Below are 27,761 nucleotides of genomic sequence, written 5' to 3'. Positions count from 1 at the left end.
CTGACGTGTTGAGTCAAACGCATACATAGACACACTGGCTTTACTCAAAGTCTGAGACATGTCGTTAGTAAAAATTGAAAAAAGCAAAGTCTTATGGGTGTAAACAAGAAAGATACAAAACATGAGAATGAATGTTCTTGGTTTGTCTGCAGGTTCACAGCGACACCTTGTGGATAAAAGTATTCTAACCTTCAGGAGCTCAGTGATGTTTGGTCAATTATTTTATTAAAATACAGTAAATTCACTCCAACAGAGGCACTGTGGTAATGTTGGTTAGGAAGTTCATCAAATTAGTTAATATACTTTATAAAGCTCTTTATGTGATAAATGGTATACTGCATAGTAACCTTTCTATGATGTGATTAATGGTATACTGCATAGTAACAACATGATAAGGGTGTATTAAGCAACAAGGAAACACTCCTATGTCAAGTCTGTCCTAGTAACTCTCTTCATCACATAGAACCGTTATATTTAAGATATTATTTCACCATTGATACAAAAAATAAACATAATTAATCGATTTATTCAAAATAGCTAGATATTTGAATAAGGTGCTTCATTGAAAGAAAGAGGTAATCTGCTCCACTAGGAAGTGTAAGGAATAAGACAAGTAAGCTATAGAGAAGTGCTAGTCATGTTCAGGCCCCAGTCAGGTCAGGCTGCGGGTGTCTGTCCTCTGTGTCTGATGTTACACACCACTCCACTCTTTGGTCTCAAAGTCCCAGTGTCCAGGATGTCAAAGGACTGGCCAGGCAGCAGGCTGACGTCAAACCTCTGGAGCAGCTTGGCCATCACTACCTTGGCCTCCATCTGTGAACAACAGATCTCTTTAAAAGATGACAAATCTGGTGTGCTCAACTATAAAGAAGTCTAAATTAGAGGCAGAAGTCCAGGAGTAATCTAACTAGGATGGATAATAGGATCAGCAGAGACCACTCCCAAATAAAGTTGTTTCAATGTATTTCATATGGACAGTCTACTCACCTGTGCGAAGCTCTGTCCCAGACATGAGCGTGGTCCCAGGGCGAAGGGGTAGTAGCAGTAATAGGGTCTTCGGGACAGAAACAAACACAACATGTCTGTTAGTTCCACATGTGTTTTTCTGTTGCTCATTATGAAAAACAAGATTTCAGTTTTGTGGGTGTGGTTCGATGTGACAGTTACTGATGTATGTCCCCCATGAGACCAGGTGGTGTAAAGTACTTAAATTCATCCCTACTGCCTCTGATTGGGTAGACTCACTAAACACAAATGCTTTGATTGTAAGTTACGTCTGAGTGTTGAACTGGGACCCTGGCTATCCGGAAAAAAAAAAAAAAAAAAAAAGAATATCGTGTTGTCTGGTTTGCTTAATATAAGACATTTTAAATGATTTATACTTTTACTTTTGATACTTTAGGACACTTAAAACCAAATACTTTTAGACTTTTACTCAAGTGGTATTTTACTGGGTGACTTTTACTTGAGTCATTTTCTTTTAAGGTATCTTTACTTTTACTCAAGTATGAAAATTGGGTACTTTTTCCACCACTGCATGAGACACCATAGGAACAAAGCCAGTATCACTTCCTCAAAATAGTCCAAGTTAACTCAAGAAATCTGTAATTAATTGTGTTTTTTGTCGACAAGGTTTTAGTCACGCAATTTTACATCTAGTTAAGGTGTTTAGTGCAGTATTTCTCAAGTAAAAAATGCGCGACATGTTGTCCGATCCACTGCGCTACTGGGCAGGTTTGTCTGTGTTCTGCCATCGGATAGAGTGCAATCGCCACAGCTGTTTATCCCGTGTTAGTGGGCGAAATCAAAACCCAACCCAACTTTGACTTCATGACCAAAAGTAGCCCTTTCCTACAATCACTGATCAAAAGTGCCATCTTTGGCCTCATGGGTGGAATATTATAAATATGTTTAATACTTAATATACACTACTGCTCAAGTTTGGGGTCACTTAGAAATGTCCTTGTTTTGAAAGAAAATCAAAAAAAAATGTCCATTAAAATAACATAAAATTGATCAGAAATGCAGTGTAGACATTGTTAATGTTGTAAATGACTATTGTAGCTGGAAACGGCAGAATATCTACCGTACATAGGCGTACAGAGGCCCATTATCAGCAACCATCACTCCTGTGTTCCAATGGCACGTTGTGTTAGCTAATCCAAGTTTACCATTTTAAAAAGCTAATTGATCATTAGAAAACCCTTTTGCAATTATGTTAGCACAGCTGAAAACTGTTGTTCTGATTAAATACGCAAAAAAACGCCTTCTTTAGACTAGTTGAGTATCTGGAGCATTTGTGGGTTCGATTACAGGCTCAAAATGGCCAGAAACAAATAACTTTCTTCTGAAACTCATCAGTCTATTCTTGTTCTGAGAAATTAAATCTATTCCATGTGAGAAATTCCCAAGAAACTGAAGATCTCGTACAACGCTGTGTACTACTCCCTTCACAGAACAGCGCAAACTGGCTCTAACCAGAATAGAAAGAGGAGTGGGAGGCCCCGGTCCACAACTGAACAAGAGGACAAGTACATTAGTGTCTAGTTTGAGAAACAGACGCCTCACAAGTCCTCAACTGGCAGCTTCATTAAATAGTACCCACAAAACACCAGTCTCAACGTCAACAGTGAAGAGGCGACTCCGGGATGCTGGCCTTCTAGGCAGAGTTGCAAAGAAAAAGCCATATCTCAGACTGGCCCATAAAAAGAAAAGATTAAGATGGGCAAAAGAACACAGAGACTGGACAGAGGAACTCTGCCTAGAAGGCCAGCATCCCGGAGTCGCCTCTTCACTGTTGACGTTGAGACTGGTGTTTTTTTTAATGAAAATCTGGTGTTTCTATGTTTTGTTATATTTCAGTCTTCTGTGATGTATATACAGTGCAATATTGGGATGCAAACTCAAAATGTAAGACATTTCAACTCTATATCTGATATGGTACAGGTGTCTTATTTTTATAAGCCCATGACCATGTGTGTGAGGTGTATACATTTGTTTTAAAGGAAATTTGTTTGTTACTATCAAGAACCATTCTGTGTCACCCTGATTTAGCCAACTGCAGTAAAAGGTTAACCAACTTGCACTTTTTGGTTAATTCTGTCAATGGAATAAATGTTTCTGACTAATATCGATGTCACATACAGTGCATTTGGAAAGTATTTAGACCCCTTCACCTTTTTATACATTTTGTTACGTTACAGCCTTATTTTAAAATGGATGAATTCATTTCCCCCCCTCATCAATGTACACACAATACCCCAAAATTACAAAGAAAAAAAGCAAAGGTTTTTAGACATTTTTGCAAATATTACATTTAAATAAGTATTCAGACCCTTTACTCAGTACTTTGTTTAAGCACCTTTGGCAGCGATTACATTTACATTTAAGTCATTTAGCAGACACTCTTATCCAGAGCGACTTACAAATTGGATAGGACAACGACCCTAGGCACACAGCCAAGACAACGCAGGAGTGATTACAGCCTTGAGTCTTCTTGGGTATAAGCTTGGGACATCTGTATTTGGGTAGTTTCTCCCATTCTTCTCTGCAGATCCTCTCAAGCTCTGTCAGGTTGGATGGGGAGCGTCATTCCACAGCTATTTTCAGGTCTCTCCAGAGATGTTAGATCGGGTTCAAGTCCAGGCTCTGGCTGGGCTACTCAAGGACATTCAGAGACTTGTCCCGAAGTCACTCTTGCGTTGTCTTGGCTGTGTGCCTAGGGTCGTTGTCCTGTTGGAAGGTGAACCTTCGCTCCAGTCTGAGGCCCTGAGAGCTCTGGAGCAGGTTTTCATCAAGGATCTCTCTGTACATTGCTCCGTTCATCTTTGCCTCGATCCTGACTAGTCTCCCAGTCTCTGCCGCTGAAAAACATCCCCACAGCATGATGGTGCCACCACCATGCTTCACCGTAGGGACGGCGTCAGGTTTCCTCCAGACGTGACACTTGGCATTCAGGCCAATGAGTTCAATCTTGGTTTCATCAGACCTGAGAATCTTGTTTCTCATGGTCTGAGTTTTTAGGTGCCTTTTGGCAAACTCCAAGTGCGCTGTCATGTGCCTTTTTACTGAGGAGTGGCTTCCGTCTGGCCACTCTACCATAAAGGCCTGATTGGTGGAGTGATGCAGAGATGGTTGTCCTTCTGGAAGGTTCTCCCATCTCCACACAGGAGCATGACCATTGAGTTCTTGGTCACCTCCCTGACCAAGCCCCTTCTCCCCCGATTGCTCAGTTTGGCCGGGTGGTCAGCTCTAGGAAGAGTCTTGGTGGTTCCAAACTTCTTCCATTTAAGAATGATGGAGGCCACTGTGTTCTTGGGGTGCCTTCAATGCTGCAGACATCTTTTTGGTACCCTACCCTAGATCTGTGCATTGACAGAATCCTGTCTCAGAGCTCTATGGACAATTGCGTCAACCACATGGCTTGTTTTTTTCTATGACATGCACTGTCAACAGTGGGACCTTATATATACAGGTGTGTGTCTTCCTAAATCATGTTCAATCAATTTAATTTACCACAGGTGGACTCCAATCAAGTTGTAGAAACATCTCAAGGATGATCAATGGAAACAGGATGCACCTGAGCTCAATTTTGCAAAAATGTCTAAAAACCTTTTTTTCCTTCGTCATTATGGGGTATTGTGTGTAGATTGAAGAGGGAAAGTGTTTTTTTAAATACATTTTAGAATAAGGCTGTAACAAAACAAAGTGTAGAAAAAGTGAAGTGGTCTGAATATTTTCTGAATGCAATGTATGCCAGTTTCAACGAGTGAAGTTCTGCTTTAATCAATTCAAATGTGGTAAAGAAACAATAAAACAATAAAAACTAATCTTGTGACTTACTTGGCAGCGTCTGGATGGAACCTCTCTGGGTCAAACTTCAGCGGGTCCTCAAAGAACTTATCCAACCTTCCACAGACATACGAACTGAACTGTAAACAGACAAGATAGGGGCAAACATAAAAGATTTAAGACAGTTTAGTAAATAAAATAAGTACACCCACACCCAAAATAGTTAATGAGGTGTTGACTACACTGTTAAAATTAAGTGCATTGTAACACCAAAACTGTTTCAAAATGCTTTGTGTTGTAGTCACGACAGACAAAGATATATAGTTAAGCAAACTTTACTAGGCATGTTGTCAACCAGCACATTAATAAAGTAAGTAAAAACTGGTTTCCGTTTCCTGTGTAACATCAATATTGCTACACAAACTAGTGCCAACTGAGCTGCCACCAACTTGAAGGAGACAAAACCTTATCTTTGCTGAAGTATTGACACACATGACATGGTGTGTTGTAACACCACTAAATCAAATATTGTGCAACACCTTGCCAGGGACTGGTAGCACTAACACTATTTTGGTGTTTCGAGTTCTGTTTAGAGCAGAATTAGATCCCTTCTCTTTTGTTGTCATTTCCTTTGTCTATGTGGGAATGGGTGCTGTCCTCATTGAACGTCAAATTGCCTGACAGTTTTGATATCCGTTCATCATGATCCATTACACAACAAACTGCTTAATACCAATATAGAAATACAGTCTTCCTTCTTTAAACATGTAAACAACATTGTGTGAAAGAATCATAGTGTAAAAATGTTGAATTACCCACAATCCTCTAAAAACAGAGTCATGCGTCAAGATAAGAAATGCAATGTGATTAAAACCAAAGACTTCCAATGAGTTCAATCAATCTATTGTCTCTCACTTTGGTTATCCTCATAAAAGATAATTACATTTGGAGTAACATATTAAGTTGGATTTACATTACTTTGTTAAAATTAAATAAACAAATCATTGAAATGACTTGCATTTGTAAACCATTGATTGTATGAGAAACACCGTTTTTGAGTTTTGATGCAGCCTTTTACATTCACTGAACCCCCAAAATGGGTTTTCACAACGCTCTCTTAAAAACACCCATATTCAGGTTGAAGAACCACTTTGGGTGTTTCAGAGTTCCTACACTTCTGTTTTAAAACACATTCTGTGTATTAACATTTTACATTCAAACACCCAGATCTCAGCTTAGATGCACTACCTGTCATGGTTTCATTACACAATCATGGTGTTTTGAGACATTCTATGTTTACAGTGTAACAGAGAAAAAGTCAATGATACAATGATACTACATTGAGGTATGAGCCATACGAGGCTACTTCATTCCTTTACTACATTGAGGTATGAGCCATACTGGCTTAGACAAGTCTACTTCATTCCTTTACTACATTGAGGTATGAGCCATACTGGCTTAGACAAGGATACTTCATTCCTTTACTACATTGAGGTATGAGCCATACTGGCTTAGACAAGTCTACTTCATTCCTTTACTACATTGAGGTATGTATGAGCCATACTGGCTTAGACAAGGCTAATTCATTCCTTTACTACATTGAGGTATGAGCAATACTGGCTTAGACAAGGCTAATTCATTCCTTTACTACATTGAGGTATTAACCATACTGGCTTAGACAAGGATACTTCATTCCTTTACTACATTGAGGTATCACATGTTAACACCACAACTAGAGATATTAAAGGATACTTTCCTCCAGAGTCAGATGAACTCGTGGATACCATTTGTATGTCCTTGTGTCCAGTATGAAGGAAGATAGAGGTAGTTTCCCGAGCAAATGCTAACTAGGGTTAGCGCAATGACGAAGTCTATAGGTGTCTGCTAGCATGTCTCCTTTTAACATACAACAACACTCATCCACATTGTTTTTGAGGTGACTACTCACGAAGCATGAGACTCCTGCTGGGATGGGGATGCCGTTGATGACAATGTCGTTGGGGATGAAGCGAGAAGTGCCTGGTGCTGTAGGGTACAACCTTAGAGTCTCCTTCAAAACCTGACGGGGGGGAGATGATATGAATCAAACAAAACATGCTGATTAATTAACGATGTGAAGAGTTACCTGACCCGAGACTCGAACACTTGCGTTAGCTCCCTGAGGTACATTCCACTGGGCACAGACGTCAATTCAACGTCTAGTTTCGATTTACATTTGATTTAGTTGTAAACGTAAATTCAACTTGAAATCAATAAAAATTGTCACCATGTCATTGGAGTTAGGTTAAAAGGATTTGTGCAACTCCGATCTGTTTTCCAAGTCATAACAGATTTTTTTTTTGGTTGAAATTAAGTGGAAACCTACGTTGATAATGGGATGCAATGCCTAGGCTTTAGCTCACCCGGCTAATACAGTCTTGCAGCATGCAGACGAACCGAGTTAACATCCAGTTGGTCACACAACTTCTTTTAATATAGTACTGTAGTATTGTATTGTATAAAATAGTATATTAGTATACTAGTAATAAGTATCATTTTATTTTTCACATGCGCCGAATACAACAGCTTACCTTGAAATGCTTACTTACAAGTCTTTAACCAAAAATTTAGTTTCAAGAAAATTATGAGTTGAGAAAATATTTACAAAATAAAATAAACTAAAGTAAAAAAATAAAAGAGTAACAATAAGTTAATGAGGCTATATACAGGGGTTCCAGTACAGAGGCAATGTGTGGGGGTAAATGTTCGTCAAGGTAATTGTGGTAACATGTACATGTAGATAGGGGTAAAGTGACTATGCATAGATAATAAACAGCGGGTCAAAGTAAATAGACCGGGTGGCCATTTGATTAGTTTAGTTGTTCAGCAGTCTTATGCCTTGTGGGTAGAAGCTGTTAAGGTGCCTTTTGGTCCTGAGCTTGGTTCTCTGGTACAGTTTGCCGTGCGGTAGCAGAGAGAACAGTCTACGACTTGGGTGACTGGAGTCTTTGACAATTTTTTGGGCCTTCCTCTGACACTGCCTAGTACACTGCTCAAAAAAATAAAGGGAACACTTAAACAACGCAATGTAACTCCAAGTCAATCACACTTCTGTGAAATCAAACTGTCCACTTAGGAAGCAACACTGATTGACAATAAATTTCACATGCTGTTGTGCAAATGGAATAGACAAAAGGTGGAAATTATAGGCAATTAGCAAGACACCCCCAAAAAAGGAGTGATTCTGCAGGTGGTGACCACAGACCACTTCTCACTTCCTATGCTTCCTGGCTGATGTTTTGGTCACTTTTGAATGCTGGCGGTGCTCTCACTCTAGTGGTAGCATGAGACGGAGTCTACAACCCACACAAGTGGCTCAGGTAGTGCAGTTCATCCAGGATGGCACATCAATGCGAGCTGTGGCAAAAATGTTTGCTGTGTCTGTCAGCGTAGTGTCCAGAGCATGGAGGCGCTACCAGGAGACAGGCCAGTACATCAGGAGACGTGGAGGAGGCCGTAGGAGGGCAACAACCCAGCAGCAGGACCGCTACCTCCGCCTTTGTGCAAGGAGGTGCACTGCCAGCGCCCTGCAAAATGACCTCCAGCATGACACAAATGTGCATGTGTCTGCTCAAACGGTCAGAAACAGACTCCATGAGGGTGGTATGAGGGCCCGACGTCCACAGGTGGGGGTTGTGCTTACAGCCCAACACCGTGCAGGACGTTTGGCATTTGCCAGAGAACATAAGATTGGCAAATTCGCCACTGGCGCCCTGTGCTCTTCACAGATGAAAGCAGGTTCACACTGAGCACATGAGCACATGTGACAGACGTGACAGAGTCTGGAGACGCCGTGGAGAACGTTCTGCTGCCTGCAACATCCTCCAGCATGACCGGTTTGGCGATGGGTCAGTCATGGTGTGGGGTGGCATTTCTTTGTGGGGCCGCACAGCCCTCCATGTGCTCGCCAGAGGTAGTCTGACTGCCATTAGGTACCGAGATGAGATCCTCAGACCCCTTGTGAGACCATATGCTGACACATGCACATTTGTGGCCTGCTGGAGGTCATTTTGCAGGGCTCTGGCAGTGCACCTCCTTGCACAAAGGCGGAGGTAGCGGTCCTGCTGCTGGGATGTTGCCCTCCTACGGCCTCCTCCACGTCTCCTGATGTACTGGCCTGTCTCCTGGTAGCGCCTCCATGCTCTGGACACTACGCTGACGGACACAGCAAACCTTTTTGCCACAGCTCGCATTGATGTGCCATCCTGGATGAACTGCACTACCTGAGCCACTTGTGTGAGTTGTAGACTCCGTCTCATGCTACCACTAGAGTGAGAGCACCGCCAGCATTCAAAAGTGACCAAAACATCAGCCAGGAAGCATAGGAACTGAGAAGTGGTCTGTGGTCACCACCTGCAGAATCACTCCTTTTTTGGGGGTGTCTTGCTAATTGCCTATAATTTCCACCTTTTGTCTATTCCATTTGCACAACAGCATGTGAAATTTATTGTCAATCAGTGTTGCTTCCTAAGTGGACAGTTTGACTTCACAGAAGTGTGATTGACTTGGAGTTACATTGTGTTGTTTAAGTGTTCCCTTTATTTTTTTGAGCAGTGTATATAGGTCCTGGATGTCAGGAAGCTTGGCCCTAGTGATGTACTGGGCCGTACACACTACCCTCTGTAGCGCCTTCTGGTCAGATGCCGAGAAATTGCCATACCAAGCAGTAATGCAACCGGTCAGGATGCTCTCGATGGTGCAGCTGTAGAACTTTTTGAGGATCTGGTGACCCATGCCAAATATTTTCAGTTTCTTGAGGGGGAAAAGGTGTTGTCGTGCCCTCTTCACAACTGTCTTGGTGTGTTTGGACCATAATAGTTTGTTGGTGATGTGGACACCAAGGAACTTGAAACCCTCGACCCGCTCCACTTCAGTCTAGTCAATGTTTGTGTGGCCTGTACGGCCCTCCTTTTCCTATAGTCCACGATCAGCTCCTTTGTCTCGCTCACATTGAGAGAGAGGTTGTTGTCTCTGACCTCCTCCCTATAGGCTGTCTCATCGTTGTCAGTGATCAGGCCTACCACTGTTTTGTCGTCAGCAAACGTAATAATGGTATTGGAGCGGTGGGTGAACAGGGAGTACAGGAGGGGACTTAGCACACACCCCTGAGAGGCCTCAGTGTTGAGTATCAGCATTATATCCTTTGCGCCCGACTCGTTAAAGAAAAAATCTTCATCCAGTTTGAGGGGAGTAATCGCTGTTCTAAGATCCAGAAGATCTTTTCAGTCATAAGAGACGGTGGTGGAAACATTATGTACAAAATAAGTTACAAAGTGAAAAAACACACAAAATAGCACAATTCGTTGGGATCCCGTAAAACGGCAGCCATTTCCTACAGCGCCAATCTATCAGCCATCGTATAACATTGTATAACGTACAATATGGTTTCTGTTTATAGATGTCATAGAGTCCTGGATCTGGTTTGTAGCTCCATTGCTGTCACTGTCAGGCCAATGACAAGACAGCACAAACGGACCTGGGACAGGTAGATCATTTACCTGAGACAGGTAGGTCATCTTCCCCAGGTCGTCAAAGCTGATTTCCTGTTTCATCCCGATGACGTCATCCACTTCCTGCTTCACCCTGGAGAGGGCAGAGACACTCACAAACTTAACCAACCTGTTTTTATTACAGAAATGATCAATAACGAAAATAGAAATGATGAAAACAAGTCCTACTTCATCAATATCTCTGGCAGCCTTCCCAGTTCCATGACGGCAAAAGCTAGTTGATTGGCTGTTGTCTCTTGCCCTGTCAAGATTAAAACAACAAAAGTACTGCCACTGTTTTTTCTTCAAATTTCAATTGTGTGGGAAAAACTATATTTCTAAGATGGATTTATATATATATATATATATATATATATATATATATATATATATATATATATATATATATATATATATATATATATACAGTTGAAGTCGGAAGTTTACGTACACTTAGGATGTCTTCTTAACAAACTATAGTTTTGGCAAGTCGGTTAGGACATCTACTTTGTTCATGAAACAAGTAATTTTTCCAACAATTGTTTACAGACAGATTATTTCACTTCTAATTCACTGTATCACAATACCAGTGGGTCAGAAGTTTACATACACTAAGTTGACTGTGCCTTTAAACAGCTTGGAAAATTCCAGAAAATAATGTCATGGCTTTAGAAGCTTCTGATAGGCTAATTGACATCATTTGAGTCAATTGGAGGTGTACCTGTGGATGTATTTCAAGGCCTACCTTCAAACTCAGTGCCTCATTGTTTGACATGGGAAAATCATAAGACATCAGCCAAGACCAAAGAAAAAAAATTGTAGACCTCCACAAGTCTGGTTCATCCTTGGGAGCAATTTCCAAACGCCTGAAGGTACCACGTTCATCTGTACACGCAATAGTACGCAAGCATGAACACCATTGGACGACGCAGATGTCATACCGCTCAGGAAGGAGACACGTTCTGTCTCCTAGAGATGAATGTACTTGGTGCGAAAAGTGCAAATCAATCCCAGAACAACAGCAAAGGACCTTGTGAAGATGCTGGAGGAAACAGGTACAAAAGTATCTATATCCACAGTAAAACGAGTCCTATATCGACATAACCTGAAAGGCCGCTCTGCAAGGAAGAAGCAATTGCTCCAAAACCGCCATAAAAAAGCCAGACTACGGTTTGCAACTGCACATGGTGACAAAGATCATACTTATTGTAGAAATGTCCTCTGGTCTGATGAAACAAAAATAGAACTGTTTGGCCATAATGACCATCGTTATGTTTGGAGGAAAAAGAGGGAGTCTTGCAAGCCGACGAACACCATCCCAACCGTGAAGCACGGGGGTGGCAGCATCATGTTGTGGGGGTGCTTTGCTGCAGGAGGGACTGGTGCACTTCACAAAATAGATGGCATCATGAGGTAGGAAAATTATGTGGATATATTGAAGCAACATCTCAAGACATCGGTCAGGAAGTTAAAGCTTGGTCGCAAATGGGTCTTCCAAATGGACAACGACCCCAAGCATACTTCCAAAGTTGTGGCAAAATGGCTTAAGGACAACAATGTCAAGGTATTGGAGTGGCCATCACAAAGCCCTGATCTCAATCCCATAAAAACGTTATGGGCAGAACTGAAAAAGTGTGTGCGAGCAAGGAGGCCTACAAACCCGACTCAGTTACACCAGCTCTGTCAGGAGGAATAGGCCAAAATTCACCCAACTTATTGTGGGAAGCTTGTGGAAGGCTACCAGAAATATTTGACCCAAGTTAAACAATTTAAAGGCAATGCTACAAAATACTAATTGAGTGTATGTAAACTTCTGACCCACTGGGAATGTGAGAAAAAAATAAAAGCTGAAATAAATAATTCTCTCTACTATCATTCTGACATTTCACATTCTGAAAATAAAGTGGTGATCCTAACTGACCTAAAACAGGGAATTGTTACTAGGATTAAATGTCAAGAATTGGTGAAAACTGAGTTGAAATGTATTTGGCTAAGGTGTATGTGATATGATCATTCCAAGATGGCGTAGCAGTGTAGACGTCTTTGTCCTGTCGTGTCCCTTGTATATATCTTTTTACATCTTTTTCTTCGCATATCTTTAAAAAAAATATTTTCTTAAACCTCAACTTCTACTCTCCTGCAACCCGCCTCACCCAATGTGGCGTGGATCTGCTTTTTTCTAAAGTATTTCTATTTACTTCTGATCTGGAATCCATCAACTGAAGATAGCCAGCTAACCACCTACCAGCTATCAGTTAGCAAACCATTGCTAGCGGTCATCAGCTAACCTTTAGCTCGGAAAGCTCTCGCTAGTTCGAACAACGTGACTAAAACCAGAGCATAACGGACCTATTTCTCTCCATATCCCCGGATTCCTACCGCAAACTCTGAACATTTTCATCTGGATCTTCGCAACTAGCTAACCACAATCCCGGGTGACCACTCCTGGCTAGCGTTTCCATCCTGGAGCAAGCACCAATTAGCCTGAAGCTAGCCCGGCTAGGGCTCCTGTGCTACCACTGAAGCCCACTCCTGGGCTACAATATCCGGACCCCTTTACTGCCGGTACGGAGCACGGAACCCCGCCGATCCTCTACGACTGGAATACCGACATAATCTGCCCGAGGACTCCAACAGGCCCCTCAGGCGTGACGCCCGCTGAAGGCCCATTCTGCTAACCTACTAACCTACCTACCTGCCTGCCCCGGTCTGCTAACTGCTAGCTTATCTTGCAGCTAGCGCAGCCAGGAAGCTAGCACCAGTTAGCAAACACAATTCTACAATTCACAACCTCTCTTTCGCCATCGCCATCCGGCTTGGATTCTCTGTCGACACGACCACGTCTGGTCTGCAGACGAATACCCCATCCGCTGTGCCCTCAACCGGCCTCCGTCTGAGCAGACCCCCTCCGTCTGAGCAGACCACCCCCCGGGCTACTAACTTTAAACGCGTGCTAGCTTAGTGGAGGCCTCACTGCTCCATCTACGGCTGCCCCCTGGACACTATGATCACTTGGCTACATAGCTGATGCCTGCTTGACTGTCCATTAATTCACGGTACTCCATTCTGTTTATTTGTGTTTTATCTGTCGGCTCTGTGCTTTAACTCAGGATCTGTGTGTAGTTAATCCGACCCTCTCTGCCTAGTCGTCGCCATTTTTACCTTCTGTTGCTGTGTTAGCTGACTAGCTGCTGTTATCTCACCTGTTGTTTTAGCTAGCTCTCCCAATCAAGACCTGCAATCACTTTATGCCTTATTGTATGTCTCTCTCAAATATCAATATGCCTTGCATACTGTTGTTCAGGCTAGTTATCATTGTTTTGGTTTGCAATGGACCCCGTAGTTCCACTCTCCGTACCTCTGATACCTCCTTTGTCCCACCCCCCACACATGCGGTGACCTCACCCATTGAGACCAGCATGTCCAGAGATACAACCTCTCTTATCATCACCCAGTGCCTGGGCTTGCCTCCGCTGTACCCGTGCCCCACCATACCCTGGTCTGCACATTATGCCCAGAATCTATTCTACCACGCCCATAAATCTGCTCCTTTTATTCCTTGTCCCCAACGCTCTAGGCGACCAGTTTTGATAGCCTTTAGCCGCACCCTCATCCTACTACTCCTCTGTTCCTCGGGTGATGTGGAGGTAAACCCAGGCCCTGCATGTCCCCAGTCACCCTCATTTGTTGACTTCTGTGATCGAAAAAGCCTTGGCCTCATGCATGTCAACATCAGAAGCCTCCTCCCTAAGTTTGCCTTACTCACCGCTTTAGCACACTCTGCCAACCCTGATGTCCTTGCCGTGTCCGAATCCTGGCTTAGGAAGGCCACCAAAAACTCTGAGAAATCCATACCCAACTATAACACTTTCCGTCAAGATAGAACTGCCAAAGGGGGAGGAGTTGCAATCTACTGCAGAGATAGCCTGCAAAGTTCTGTCATACTTTCCAGGTCTATGCCCAAACAGTTCGAACTTCTAATTTTAAAAATTAATCTCTCCAGAAATAAGTCTCTCACTGTTGCCGCCTGCTACCGACCCCCCTCAGCTCCCAGCTGTGCCCTGGACACCATCTGTGAATTGATCGCTCCCCATCTAGCTTCAGAGTTTGTCCTGTTAGGTGACCTAAACTGGGATATGCTTAACACCCCGGCAGTCCTACAATCTAAGCTTGATGCCCTCAATCTCACACAAATCATCAAGGAACCCACCAGGTACAACCCTAAATCCGTAAACATGGGCACCCTAATAGATATTATCCTGACCAACTTGCCCTCCAAATACACCTCTGCTGTCTTCAATCAAGATCTCAGCGATCACTGCCTCATTGCCTGTATCCGCCACGGGTCCGCGGTCAAACGACCACCCCTCATCACTGTCAAACGCTCCCTAAAACACTTCTGCGAGCAGGCCTTTCTAATCGACCTGGCCCGGGTACCCTGGAAGGATATTGACCTCATCCCGTCAGTTGAGGATGCCTGGTCATTCTTTAAAAGTTACTTCCTCACCATATTAGACAAGCATGCTCCGTTCAAAAAATGCAGAACCAAGAACAGATATAGCCCTTGGTTCACTCCAGACCTGACTGCCCTCGACCAGCACAAACACATCCTGTGGAGAACTGCAATAGCATCGAAGAGCCCCCGCGATATGCAACTGTTCAGGGAAGTCAGGAACCAATACACGCAGTCAGTCAGGAAAGCAAAGGCCAGCTTTTTCAAGCAGAAATTTGCATCCTGTAGCTCTAACTCCAAAAAGTTCTGGGATACTGTAAAGTCCATGGAAAACAAGAGCACCTCCTCCCAGCTGCCCACTGCACTGAGGCTAGGTAACACGGTCACCACTGATAAGTCCGTGATAATCGAAAACTTCAACAAACATTTCTCAATGGCTGGCCATGCCTTCCTCCTGGCGACTCCAACCTTGGCCAACAGCCCCGCCCCCTCCGCTGCTACTCGCCCAAGCCTCCCCAGCTTCTCCTTTACCCATATCCAGATAGCAGATGTTCTGAAAGAGCTGGAAAACCTGGACCCATACAAATCAGCTGGGCTTGACAATCTGGACCCCCTATTTCTGAAACTGTCCGCCGCCATTGTCGCCCTCCCTATCACCAGCCTGTTCAACCTCTCCTTCGTATCATCTGAGATCCCCAAGGATTGGAAAGCTGCCGCGGTCATCCCCCTCTTCAAAGGGGGAGACACCCTGGACCCAAACTGTTACAGACCTATATCCATCCTGCCCTGCCTAGCTAAGGTCTTCGAAAGCCAAGTCAACAAACAGATCACTGACCATCTCGAATCCCACCGTACCTTCTCCGCTGTGCAATCCGGTTTCCGAGCCGGTCACGGGTGCACCTCAGCCACGCTCAAGGTACTAAACGATATCATAACCGCCATCGATAAAAGACATTACTGTGCAGCCGTCTTCATCGACCTGGCCAAGGCTTTCGACTCTGTCAATCACCATATTCTTATCGGCAGACTCAATAGCCTCGGTTTTTCTAATGACTGCCTTGCCTGGTTCACCAACTACTTTGCAAACAGAGTTCAGTGTGTCAAATCGGAGGGCATGTTGTCCGGTCCTCTGGCAGTCTCTATGGGGGTACCACAGGGTTCAATTCTCGGGCCGACTCTTTTCTCTGTATACATCAATGATGTTGCTCTTGCTGCGGGCGATTCCCTGATCCACCTCTACGCAGACGACACCATTCTGTATACTTCCGGCCCTTCCCTGGACACTGTGCTATCTAACCTCCAAACGAGCTTCAATGCCATACAACACTCCTTCCGTGGCCTCCAACTGCTCTTAAACGCTAGTAAAACCAAATGCATGCTTTTCAACCGTTCGCTGCCTGCACCCGCACGCCCGACTAGCATCACCACCCTGGACGGTTCCGACCTAGAATATGTGGACATCTATAAGTACCTAGACTGCAAACTCTCCTTCCAGACTCATATCAAACATCTCCAATCCAAAATCAAATCTAGAGTCGGCTTTCTATTCCGCAACAAAGCCTCCTTCACTCACGCCGCCAAACTTACCCTAGTAAAACTGACTATCCTACCGATCCTCGACTTCGGCGATGTCATCTACAAAATAGCTTCCAATACTCTACTCAGCAAACTGGATGCAGTTTATCACAGTGCCATCCGTTTTGTTACTAAAGCACCTTATACGACCCACCACTGCGACCTGTATGCCCTAGTCGGCTGGCCCTCGCTACATGCTCGTCGTCAGACCCACTGGCTCCAGGTCATCTACAAGGCTATGCTAGGTAAAGTGCCGCCTTATCTCAGTTCACTGGTCACGATGGCTACACCCACCCGTAGCACGCGCTCCAGCAGGTGTATCTCACTGATCATCCCTAAAGCCAAAACCTCATTTGGACGCCTTTCCTTCCAGTTCTCTACTGCCTGCGACTGGAACGAATTGCAAAAATCTCTGAAGTTGGAGACCTTTATCTCCCTCAACAACTTTAAAAATCTGCTATCCGAGCAGCTAACCGATCGCTGCAGCTGTACATAGTCCATCTGTAAACTACCCACCCAATTTACCTACCTCACCCCCATACTGCTTTTATTTATTTACTTTTCTGCTCTTTTGCACACCAGTATCTCTTCTTGCACATGATCATCTGATGATTTATCACTCCAGTGTTAATCTGCTAAATTGTAATTATTCGATTTATTGCCTACCTCATGCCTTTTGCACACATTGTATATAGATTCTCTTTTTTCTACCATGTTATTGACTTGTTTATTGTTTACTCCATGTGTAACTCTGTGTTGTTGTCTGTTCACACTGCTATGCTTTATCTTGGCCAGGTCGCAGTTGCAAATGAGAACTTGTTCTCAACTAGCCTACCTGGTTAAATAAAGGTGAAATAAAAAAAATATAAAAATAAATGTAAGTTTCCAACTTCAACTGTATATATATATATAGGTATATATATAGGTATAGCACTTGTTTCAGGGAGACGTACCCGCAATGAAGAACGTCACAAAGTTGTCCAGCATAAGCTCCTCATCATCGTTTGCTATGTTTTCCTCTGAAATGATGGATATATATCAGTTTACAGCGTTGAGACAATAGTGCTACTGAACCTCATCAATAACACGACTGTTTTAGCAAACACTTGTCTCACAATGTCACATGCAGAGCCACAGGTAAAAGGTTTCCAATGTTAGCCTGGTCCCAGATCTGTTTGTGCCGTCTTGTCTTGAACAGTGGTAGGAGTTGTCAAGACAGCACAAACAGATCTAGGATCAGGCTACTACAACATGCCTTTGCCAGCCGTCTTGAGGATCTGTGCGAGGATGTCTTTTGGAACGTCCTCTCCGTTTTGGACGGCCATTTTCCTCTCGTTGATCCACTGTCTGCCTGTCGAACGCAGCAGCTGACAAGACTTCTTCACCTCGTTGATGAACTTCTTGTTCTTTGGGTAGAGCTAGAAATATGACATCCGACCATTTATTTAAATCCCATCTAGGGACTGTGACGCTGTAAAACGCATTATGGTGCATTTAGCCACATCTTACAGGCTTCCTACTTGGAAGAATGGCAACAAGAGACTAGAACAAACTGTTCATGAGTGTCAATGTTTTCACTGTATTTGTTTCTTATAAAATAGGATTGTATCTGATGAAACTGTAGGATTTCAAATAGATAAATTCAATAAGCCATCGTTCTCGAGAAGCATCACTAACACACTTGATGTCATTATTTACCTGGAAGGTGAAGTCTCTGAGATAGTGGACCATTCCCTTCAGACACATCTCTATAGCGTTGGGGAACGGAGAGTCCCTCTCCTTCAACAGATCCAGCTCCACTCCAAACGCCACCTACAGATTATATAAAAACAGAGGATTGACAACATCTTACAACATGATAGGGTAAAACTCCTGGTTCTAGTTATGCTAATTATAGCTAGCACATTGGCATGGTGAGACTAAATTGTATATAGCTTAGGTAATGAGTGTGTTATCAGTTGTCATAAGCAGAAAACTGCCTGTTATGACAATTTTTTACTGTCAGATATACAAACAAATGTAGCTTTATAAGAGAAAGAATAAAGCATAAGGGCAGTGTGGTGATCTGATGGGAACAGGAAGTGACCGTTACCTTAGTGATGACATCCAGTGTCACACAGTTGAACATGTGTTGCATGTTGGCAGCTGTGTTGGTGTCAGCCATGTCTGCCAGTTTATCCATCAGCTTCTCTGCCCTCTCGTTGAACGCACCCATCTGACCCCGCAGGTACCTAACAATACACAGCAATGATGGATGGATGGCTGGATGGAGTGATCAATGAGTCGATTGATCAATTGATTATTACACCATGTGAAATGGATAAGTGACTTACAGACTGCTAAAGGCAGGGTCCATTATTCTTCGCTGTTTGTACCACTCATCATGATTCTGTGCTGTGACCAGGCCACTTCCCAAAAACCTATGAAGATGAAGAACAACAGAGTATTTACCCTAAGACTGAATTAACTGACCAGTGAACAAGTTGTCCCGGTTGAATGTCTATATGCTCTGTTGGCTACGCATGCGATAACCAGCATTAGGAGGGATTGTGTTGAAAGAGTTTGTACCAACCAAAACATTGACACAATAAGTAGTAGTAGGAAGTATATTTAGATAACATAATTATACAGAGGACTCACCTCTGTCCAAACAGGTTGAAGAGACGCTTGTAGACCAGTGAGTCTTTAGGGTACTTAGGTGACATCAGGACTTCCTGTGGAGACAAAGCAAAGTGTCAGATTGAAGGGGAATTGGGGTAATGGGTTATTTTACAGCACTTTAAGTTCAGAAATTAACATGGTAAAATGTATGATTACACTAATCTTGGTTAACCCAGAACTAAAATCTTGCTTAATTTGGTCAGGTGTTTACGTAGTCAGTCCATCAGAGATTATAATTACAGTAATCTCACAGGTTTACCTTGGTGGTATCAGGACAGGTCACACACAACATCACAACATGCATACCGTTGATACGGTACACCGGTCCATATGTCTCAGCCCTGTCAAAGATAGAATATATCTTTATTTATTGTCCCAGGATAAACAACATCTGACTCAATGTGTGTGTGTAGCATTCAATAGCATTCAACAAACCATTCCAGAAATTTGTCGTGGACAACTCGACCATTGCTCATCTCCCTCAGCATGGTTGGGGAATGACCAAATATAAAACTGGGGGAGAACAAGACACGGTTTAATAACTGAAAAGTAAGAACGTTATGACATGAGTGATACTTTCCCCAAGTGAAAAGTTAAAGAAAAAGACAGGTGAAACAGCGACCCTGGCGGCTTGAGGTCAACTTTCACCTACTGTAGTTCCTTATCAACAAATCTGAAGCGTTATGTCGTCACTCCATATAGTTGAAACTAACATTTAGCTAAAGCATTTTAAAATAAATATTCAAGTTACATAATACTGACTCACCTATCCCTTGGTGGTCCCGGTATGTGATCATATTTCAGATGAATATATTTTATGTAAAGACAAAAAATTAGAAACGCGATCAAAATCAAACCAAGCAGGCACATAAGCAAATAACCGATCCAACCTGCAATCAAATGAAAAAGTGCCATATTTCCGAAGACTAGATAGCTCGCGGTGACCCTGCAAACCAGTTATGCGGTCGTTGTTTTGGACGGAATTCGGCCACCTGTAGTACTAGAAGCAGAGAGGAAGGGACGAAGCGAGAGGGTTTACTACGCCTAAAATGTGATCATAAATTATTATGGAGTGGCTGCTTGACAAGATTTTCTGGAACCTGATTTCCCGTGGCTATTGATACGGAGATTTCTGCGCATGAGCGTGATGTTTTTTGGTATGTACTGTAGCTGCTGTCCACTCTGCTGTTTACGTAGCTTCTGTTCAGTGCTCCCACTGCCACTTCCTTCCTCTGGCTGCGTGAGAAAGTTCGGCTGCCCAGAGGTTGAACAGGTTGAACTCGTGCGATACTTGCATGATCATTGAGTGGTTAAAGCGCATATTGTTTTTTTGCCCCTTTGCAAAACTTTTTGCAGGAATTCTGGCTAGTGGCTACGATATGGCGGCAACTATAATGAGTAGCCTACATCATCACACAAAATTATATTTTGCCCTGTTCTATCAAACGTGTTGTAAAAACTTGTCAATAATCATTTGGCTTTCTTGATGTCTATAGTATTCTCTCTGGTATGCAATCTGGTTTCAGCTCAGGTTATGGATGTGTCACTGCAACCTTAAAGGTCATAAGTGATGTCAACATTGCCCTTGATTCTAAGCAATGATGTGCTGCTATTTTTCTTGACTTGGCCAACGTTTTTGATACAGTAGACCATTCCATTCCTGTGGGCCGGCTAAGGAGTATTGGTGTCTCTGAAGGGGGACTTTGGCCTGGATTGCTAACTACCTCTCTCTCAAAGAGTGCAGTGTATAAAGTCAGAACATCTACTGTCTCAGCCACTGCCTGTCACCAAGGGAGTACCCCAATGCTCAATCCTAGGCCCCAGGCTCTTCTCAATTTACATCAACAGCATAGCTCAAGCAGTAGGAAGCTTTCTCATCCATGTTGGCTTTCTAGCATGTTGTTGTCATGTTGTGCTGCTGCCATGTTGTGTTGCTAGCATGTTGTTGTCATGTTGTGCTGCTGCCATGTTGTGTTGCTAGCATGTTGTTGTCATGTTGTGCTGCTGCCATGTTGTGTTGCTAGCATGTTGTTGTCATGTTGTGCTGCTGCCTTGTTGTGTTGCTAGCATGTTGTTGTCATGTTGTGTTGCTAGCATGTTGTTGTCATGTTGTGTTGCTAGCATGTTGTTGTCATGTTGTGTTGCTAGGAGGTTGTTGTCATGTTGTGTTGCTAGCATGTTGTTGTCATGTTGTGCTGCTGCCTTGTTGTGTTGCTAGCATGTTGTTGTCATGTTGTGTTGCTAGGAGGTTGTTGTCATGTTGCTGCCTTGTTGTGTTGCTAGCATGTTGTTGTCATGTTGTGTTGCTAGCATGTTGTTGTCATGTTGTGTTGCTAGCATGTTGTTGTCATGTTGTGTTGCTAGGAGGTTGTTGTCATGTTGTGTTGCTAGCATGTTGTGTTGCTAGGAGGTTGTTGTCATGTTGTGCTGCTGCCTTGTGTTGCTAGCATGTTGTTGTCATGTTGTGCTGCTGCCTTGTTGTGTTGATAGCATGTTGTTGTCATGTTGTGTTGCTAGCATGTTGTTGTCATGTTGTGCTGCTGCCTTGTGTTGCTAGCATGTTGTTGTCATGTTGTGTTACTAGCATGTTGTTGTCATGTTGTGTTGCTGCCTTGTTGTGTTGCTAGCATGTTGTTGTCGTCATGTTGTGTTTCTAGCATGTTGTTGTCATGTTGTGTTGCTAGCATGTTGTTGTCATGTTGTGCTGCTGCCATGTTGTTGTCATGTTGCTACCATGTTGTTGTCATGTTGTGTTTTTACCATGCTCTGCCCCACCTGCACGGAATAATGGGTCGCCAATGATAGGCACGAAGATTATATTTACGACAATATCTAGCCTAATAAAAATAAACCCTCAACCTTTGCACAGTGACCAGACTGTACAAATGTACCTAGGTAGGTAGGTAGGTAGGTAGACAGTACCTACCTACAGCCATGTCTATCAGGCATGCTTAGGCACATATTTTTTTTAATAGTAAAATCAGCGTCCGTTTGAGATTTACAACAGTAAATAGTTGTATTAATGTTTCTCCTCACTGTTTTTTGTAAACTTAGCTAGCTTTCTGGATGTGCAATACTTGTTATTGACATCTGTTTGGAATCTTATCTTGCATCACGCCTATAATTTTGTGAGATTGGAATCCTATCTGGCTTCATGGCCATAATTTAGTGAGATTGGAATGCATTCCAGGTCATAATCATAACTAATGTCAATCCTCGTAAATTATGTTACATAGCTAACCAGTAAAATTATTTACAGTTGCTGAAGTTACACGTTTGCTAACAAGTTACAAATGTGAGGCGTGGCACATAACATGTTAGCAGACTAGCTAGCCAACTCCAGTCATGTGCTAACGTTTGCTGGTAAACCTAGCTTTAGGTGGCTGGTTGTAATGTTGTAGCTTGCTGTTTAGTAGCCATATCTATGACTAAAAAGAAAACAGGTTTTACAATCAAGATACAAAAGATCTCTGATTGTAAAACCTCTTCCATTTTTAGTTAGCTAGCTACATAGTTAACCAGCTAAGTTAGCAAACAGAACAAATATTTGATTTCCCCCACTGTACCACAGTAATATATTAGCCAGCCATACACAATATGGGTTTCAGTAAATAAGCTGAAGTTAGCTAGCTAACGTAGGTGGCTTGCAGGAAAAGTAACTTACTTAGCTAGCCACCGTATTTGTCATCTGCCCTCTTAGTGCTGGCATCGGCTGTAGCTGAGCTTCTAACATTAGCTAAATCCTACTAGGGTTCCAGAGTGGAGCAGCGGTCTAAGATACTACATCTCAGTGCTAGAGGCGTCACTACAGACCCTGGTTCAAATCCAGGCTATATCACAACCGGCCGTGATTGGGAGTCCCATAAGGCGGTGCACAATTGGCCCAGCGTCGTCTCGATTTGGCCGGGGTAGGCGTCATTGTAAATAAGAATTTGTTCTTAACTGACTTGCCTAGTTAAATAAATGTAAAAAAACATTTGTTTTGAATCCTCTTAGCTATATTCTGGTTGAAACATGTATGGAGGACCTCCGACACAAGTGTAGTCTTTCGGAGACTGAAAGAAATGTGTCTGTTTGAATATTTAGCAATGAATCCACCAAAAAAGAACACAGCTAAAAGATGTCCAATGGCTCTATCGAACAAGGACAACCATATCAACACCCACAAAAACATGTTTTGCGATCAGTATTTAACATAGTGCCATCCCGAAATGCCCCATCAACACACCGGAAGCCGTCATAGGGTGTATCATTCAGCGTGCAAAACTCTGACCCGCCTTCCTCCTGGGCAATTATATGTGAACCACATTTCACTGTCCTAGAAACACCTCAGATCTGACGAAGACAAGCCCAGATTTCCCCCAGGGTGATATTCCCCTTAAAGAATAGCAGTAGGTGTTAAGCTTGGAGCTGTGTAGATTAATTAAATACTACAAAACTAGTAGTTCAATTCAGTGTTCTAATTCAAGTGAATTCCTTGGTGTCCATAAGACAATGAATCTGAAACACTGGTAAAGTGCATTATGTTTCTGTAGATATGGCCTTCCTGTGAGTCTACACTGTAAAATGAATGGTTACACATAAAATCCATGAACATAATCACTTTATTTTTAAATAACAGGCATAGTAAATTAAACCAAGTTAAACCAGTGTATCACACCAGTATGTGTGTGAATTGTAAATGCAGTCTCAGCAGTGGGAGAACATGACAAAGTGCATGTGCGGTCCAAGTCGTACCGTTGGGCCTGGTACAGGTGGGAGCACATTGAGGCTGTAGGGGGTCAGCTCCTGGTGGGAGCACATTGAGGCTGTAGGGGGTCAGCTCCTGGTGGGGGCACATTGAGGCTGTAGGAGGTCAGCTCCTGGTGGGGGCACATTGAGGCTGTAGGAGGTCAGCTCCTGGTGGGGGCACATTGAGGCTGTAGGAGGTCAGCTCCTGGTGGGGGCACATTGAGGCTGTAGGAGGTCAGCTCCTGGTGGGAGCACATTGAGGCTGTAGGAGGTCAGCTCCTGGTGGGGGCACATTGAGGCTGTAGGAGGTCAGCTCCTGGTGGGAGCACATTGAGGCTGTAGGGGGTCAGCTCCTGGTGGGAGCACATTGAGGCTGTAGGGGTCAGCTCCTGGTGGGGGCACATTGAGGCTGTAGGAGGTCAGCTCCTGGTGGGGGCACATTGAGGCTGTAGGAGGTCAGCTCCTGGTGGGGGCACATTGAGGCTGTAGGAAGTCAGCTCCTGGTGGGGGCACATTGAGGCTGTAGGAGGTCAGCTCCTGGTGGGAGCACATTGAGGCTGTAGGAGGTCAGCTCCTGGTGGGAGCACATTGAGGCTGTAGGAGGTCAGCTCCTGGTGGGGGCACATTGAGGCTGTAGGAGGTCAGCTCCTGGTGGGAGCACATTGAGGCTGTAGGTCAGCTCCTGGTGGGAGCACATTGAGGCTGTAGGAGGTCAGCTCCTGGTGGGAGCACATTGAGGCTGTAGGAGGTCAGCTCCTGGTGGGAGCACATTGAGGTTGTAGGTCAGCTCCTGGTGGGAGCACATTGAGGTTGTAGGAGGTCAGCTCCTGGTGGGAGCACATTGAGGCTGTAGGAGGTCAGCTCCTGGTGGGAGCACATTGAGGCTGTAGGAGGTCAGCTCCTGGTGGGAGCACATTGAGGCTGTAGGGGATCAGCTCCTGATGGGAGCACATTGAGGCTGTAGGAGGTCAGCTCCTGGTGGGAGCACATTGAGGCTATAGGAGGTCAGCTCCTGGTGGGAGCACATTGAGGCTATAGGAGGTCAGCTCCTGGTGGGAGCACATTGAGGCTGTAGGAGGTCAGCTCCTGGTGGGAGCACATTGAGGCTATAGGAGGTCAGCTCCTGGTGGGAGCACATTGAGGTTGTAGGAGGTCAGCTCCTGGTGGGAGCACATTGAGGCTGTAGGAGGTCAGCTCCTGGTGGGAGCACATTGAGGCTGTAGGAGGTCAGCTCCTGGTGGGAGCACATTGAGGCTGTAGGGGGTCAGCTCCTGGTGGGAGCACATTGAGGCTGTAGGTCAGCTCCTGGTGGGAGCACATTGAGGCTGTAGGTCAGCTCCTGGTGGGAGCACATTGAGGTTGTAGGAGGTCAGCTCCTGGTGGGAGCACATTGAGGCTGTAGGAGGTCAGCTCCTGGTGGGAGCACATTGAGGCTGTAGGAGGTCAGCTCCTGGTGGGAGCACATTCAGGGGCTCAGCCTCCTCATCACTCGGTCTGTCTGTCTGGACTGCTAGATGGACCTGGTGGCTGGGTGGGAGCTGCTGGTTGTCTAGGTGGTAGCATATCGCTTTTCGTTAGCCTGTTCTCAAGTAAGGGTGTGAGGAACCTCATGACAACTAAGAATTTCCCGGGCCGATGGACGTGACCCTCTCCCACTCCTCTTTTTTAAAAGTGACCCTCAGATTCTTCTATTTCTTTTGGCAAGTGTTAGCTAATGAAAATAAGCAAAACAATTCACAACATTTCATTGAATCACACAATATATGTCAAAGCCACAATGTATTTTACCCAGAGTACCCATTCATGTGAATTACAGTCCTATGTACACTGCATTCGGGAAGTATTCAGACCCCTTGACTTTTTCCACATTTTGTTACATTACATCCCTATTCTAAAATGGATTAAATAAAAGTTTCCTCAATCTACACACTATATATACCTCAATGATAAAGTGAAAACAGGTATTTAGAAATTGTTGCAAATGTATTAAAAACAAATGTTTTTGCAGACCCTTTGCTATGAGACTCGAAATTGAGCTCAGGTGAATCTTGTTTCCATTGGATTCAGGTATTAAATAAGGTATTTCTTTTTTTATAAAACCTGTTTTCGCTTTGTCATGTGTACAGTCATGGCCAAAAGTTTTGAGAATGACACAAATATTAATTTTCACCAAGTCTGCTGCTTCAGTTTGTATGATGGCAATTTGCATATACTCCAGAATGTTATGAAGAGTGATCAAATTAATTGCAATTAATTGCAAAGTCCCTCTTTGCCATGCAAATGAACTGAATCCCCCAAAAACATTTCCACTGCATTTCAACCCTGCCACAAAAGGACCAGCTGACATGTCAGTGATTCTCTCGTTAACACAGGTGTGAGTGTTGACGAAGACAAGGCTGGAGATCACTCTGTCATGCTGATTGAGTTTGAATAACAGACTGGAAGCTTCAAAAGGAGGGTGGTGCTTGGAATCATTGTTCTTCCTCTGTCAACCATGGTTACCTGCAAGGAAAAACGTGCCATCATCATTGCTTTGCACAAAAAGGGCTTCACAGGCAAGGATGTTGCTGCCAGTAAGATTGCACCTAAATCAACCATTTATTGGATCATCAAGAACTTCAAGGAGAGTGGTTCAATTGTTTTGAAGAAGGCTTCAGGGCGCCCAAGAAAGTCCAGCAAGCGCGAGAAACGTCTCCTAAAGTTGATTCAGCTGCGGGATCGGTGCACCACCAGTACAGAGCTTGCTCAGGAATGGCAGCAGGCAGGTGTGAGTGCATCTGCATGCACAGTGAGGCGAAGACTTTTGGAGGATGGCCTGGTGTCAAGAAGGGCAGCAAAGAAGCCACTTCTCTCCAGGAAAAACATCAGGGACAGACTGATATTCTGCAAAAGGTACAGGGATTGGACTACTGAGGACTGGGTTAAAGTCATTTTCTCTGATGAATCCCCTTTCCGATCGTTTGGGGCATCCGGAAAAAAGCTTGTCCAGAGAAGACAAAGTGAGCGCTACCATCAGTCCTGTGTCATGCCAACAGTAAAGCATCCTGAGACCATTCATGTGTGGGGTTTCTTCTCAGCCAAGGGAGTGGGCTCAATCACAATTTTGCCTAAGAACACAGCCCTGAATAAAGAATGGTACCAACAAATCCTCCGAGAGCAACTTCTCCCAACCATCCAGGAACAGTTTGGTGACAAACAATGCCTTGTCCAGCATGATGGAGCACCTTGCCATAAGGCAAAAGTGATAACTAAGTGGCTCAGGGATCAAAACATCAATATTTTGGGTCCATGGCCAGGAAACTCCCCAGACCTTAATCCCATTGAGAACTTGTGGTCAATCCTCAAGAGACGGGTGGACAAACAAACCCACAAACTCCAAGCATTGATTATGTTAGAATGGGCTGTCATCAGTCAGGATGTGGCCTAGAAGGTAATTGACAGCATGCCAAGGCCGATTGCAGAGGTCTTGAAAAAGAAGGGTCAACACCGCAAATATTGACTCTTTGCATCAACTTCATGTAATTGTCAATAAAAGCCTTTGACACTTATGAAATGCTTGTCAGTATTCCTTAGTAACATCTGACAAAAATATATAAAGACACTGAGGCAACAGACTTTGTGAAAATTTATATTTGTGTCATTCTCAAAACTTTGATTAATGATGCATTTTTTAAAATAAGGCTGTAAAAGTAACAAAATGTGGAAAAAAGTCAAGGGGTCTGAATACTTTCCGAATGCACTGTAAGTCATCAATTTCGGCATCAGGCGTGACTATAGCCTCTCCCTGCAAAATTACATGAATCGCAAATTCTTGTTTTTCAATACCATTCCATTTTCCTAGCAAGGTTCTTGCATTCAATTCTCATTAGCTTTTCACTATATATTTCTCATTCTTTACTTGATGCATCACAAAAACAAAATCTACATTCACAGCATCAACATTGTGTGTTCTGAGCTGACAACAATTCATAAAATAACAATACTGTATATAAAAACAACACACAAAGCACACAGAGACAAGA

At 43.7% G+C, this 27,761-nt stretch overlaps 1 protein-coding gene across 2 annotated transcripts; it reads right to left on the bottom strand.

Moving 5' to 3' along the window:
- Positions 1-203: 203 nt before the first annotated feature.
- On the bottom strand, positions 204-22,697 carry LOC129817756 (cholesterol 24-hydroxylase-like). Of its 2 annotated transcripts, none has more exons than XM_055873291.1 (15): positions 22,673-22,697; positions 19,444-19,521; positions 19,268-19,349; positions 18,988-19,061; positions 18,681-18,767; positions 18,440-18,578; positions 18,046-18,159; positions 17,603-17,765; positions 17,301-17,366; positions 10,509-10,581; positions 10,329-10,413; positions 6,740-6,850; positions 4,843-4,931; positions 988-1,054; positions 204-813 (listed from the first exon to the last, which is right to left on the bottom strand). In XM_055873291.1, exons 2-15 carry the CDS (start codon positions 19,494-19,496, stop codon positions 658-660), a joined length of 1,359 nt encoding a protein of 452 aa, XP_055729266.1. In that variant the 5' UTR covers positions 19,497-19,521; positions 22,673-22,697; the 3' UTR covers positions 204-657. The 2 variants fall into 2 exon arrangements, with proteins under 2 accessions (XP_055729266.1, XP_055729265.1); XM_055873290.1 differs by lacking the exon at positions 22,673-22,697 and adding an exon at positions 19,775-20,228.
- Positions 22,698-27,761: the final 5,064 nt, after the last annotated feature.

This window comes from Salvelinus fontinalis, chromosome 20 (genome assembly GCF_029448725.1).
Source record: "Salvelinus fontinalis isolate EN_2023a chromosome 20, ASM2944872v1, whole genome shotgun sequence".
NCBI lineage: Eukaryota > Metazoa > Chordata > Actinopteri > Salmoniformes > Salmonidae > Salvelinus > Salvelinus fontinalis.
Note: the sequence above shows the minus strand (reverse complement) of the source record. Positions and strands in the feature narration are given on the sequence as shown.

Bases quoted from the DNA above. Each gene is read 5' to 3' on its own strand.
- LOC129817756 (XM_055873290.1), bottom strand. From the start codon at position 19,923: ATGGCACTTTTTCATTTGATTGCAGGTTGGATCGGTTATTTGCTTATG. The intron at 18,768-18,987 runs GTGAGTCCTCTG...TCATCTTCATAG, and splicing joins TTCAACCTGTTTGGACAGAG to GTTTTTGGGAAGTGGCCTGG. The intron at 18,160-18,439 runs GTAACGGTCACT...TATAATCTGTAG, and splicing joins CACTGGATGTCATCACTAAG to GTGGCGTTTGGAGTGGAGCT.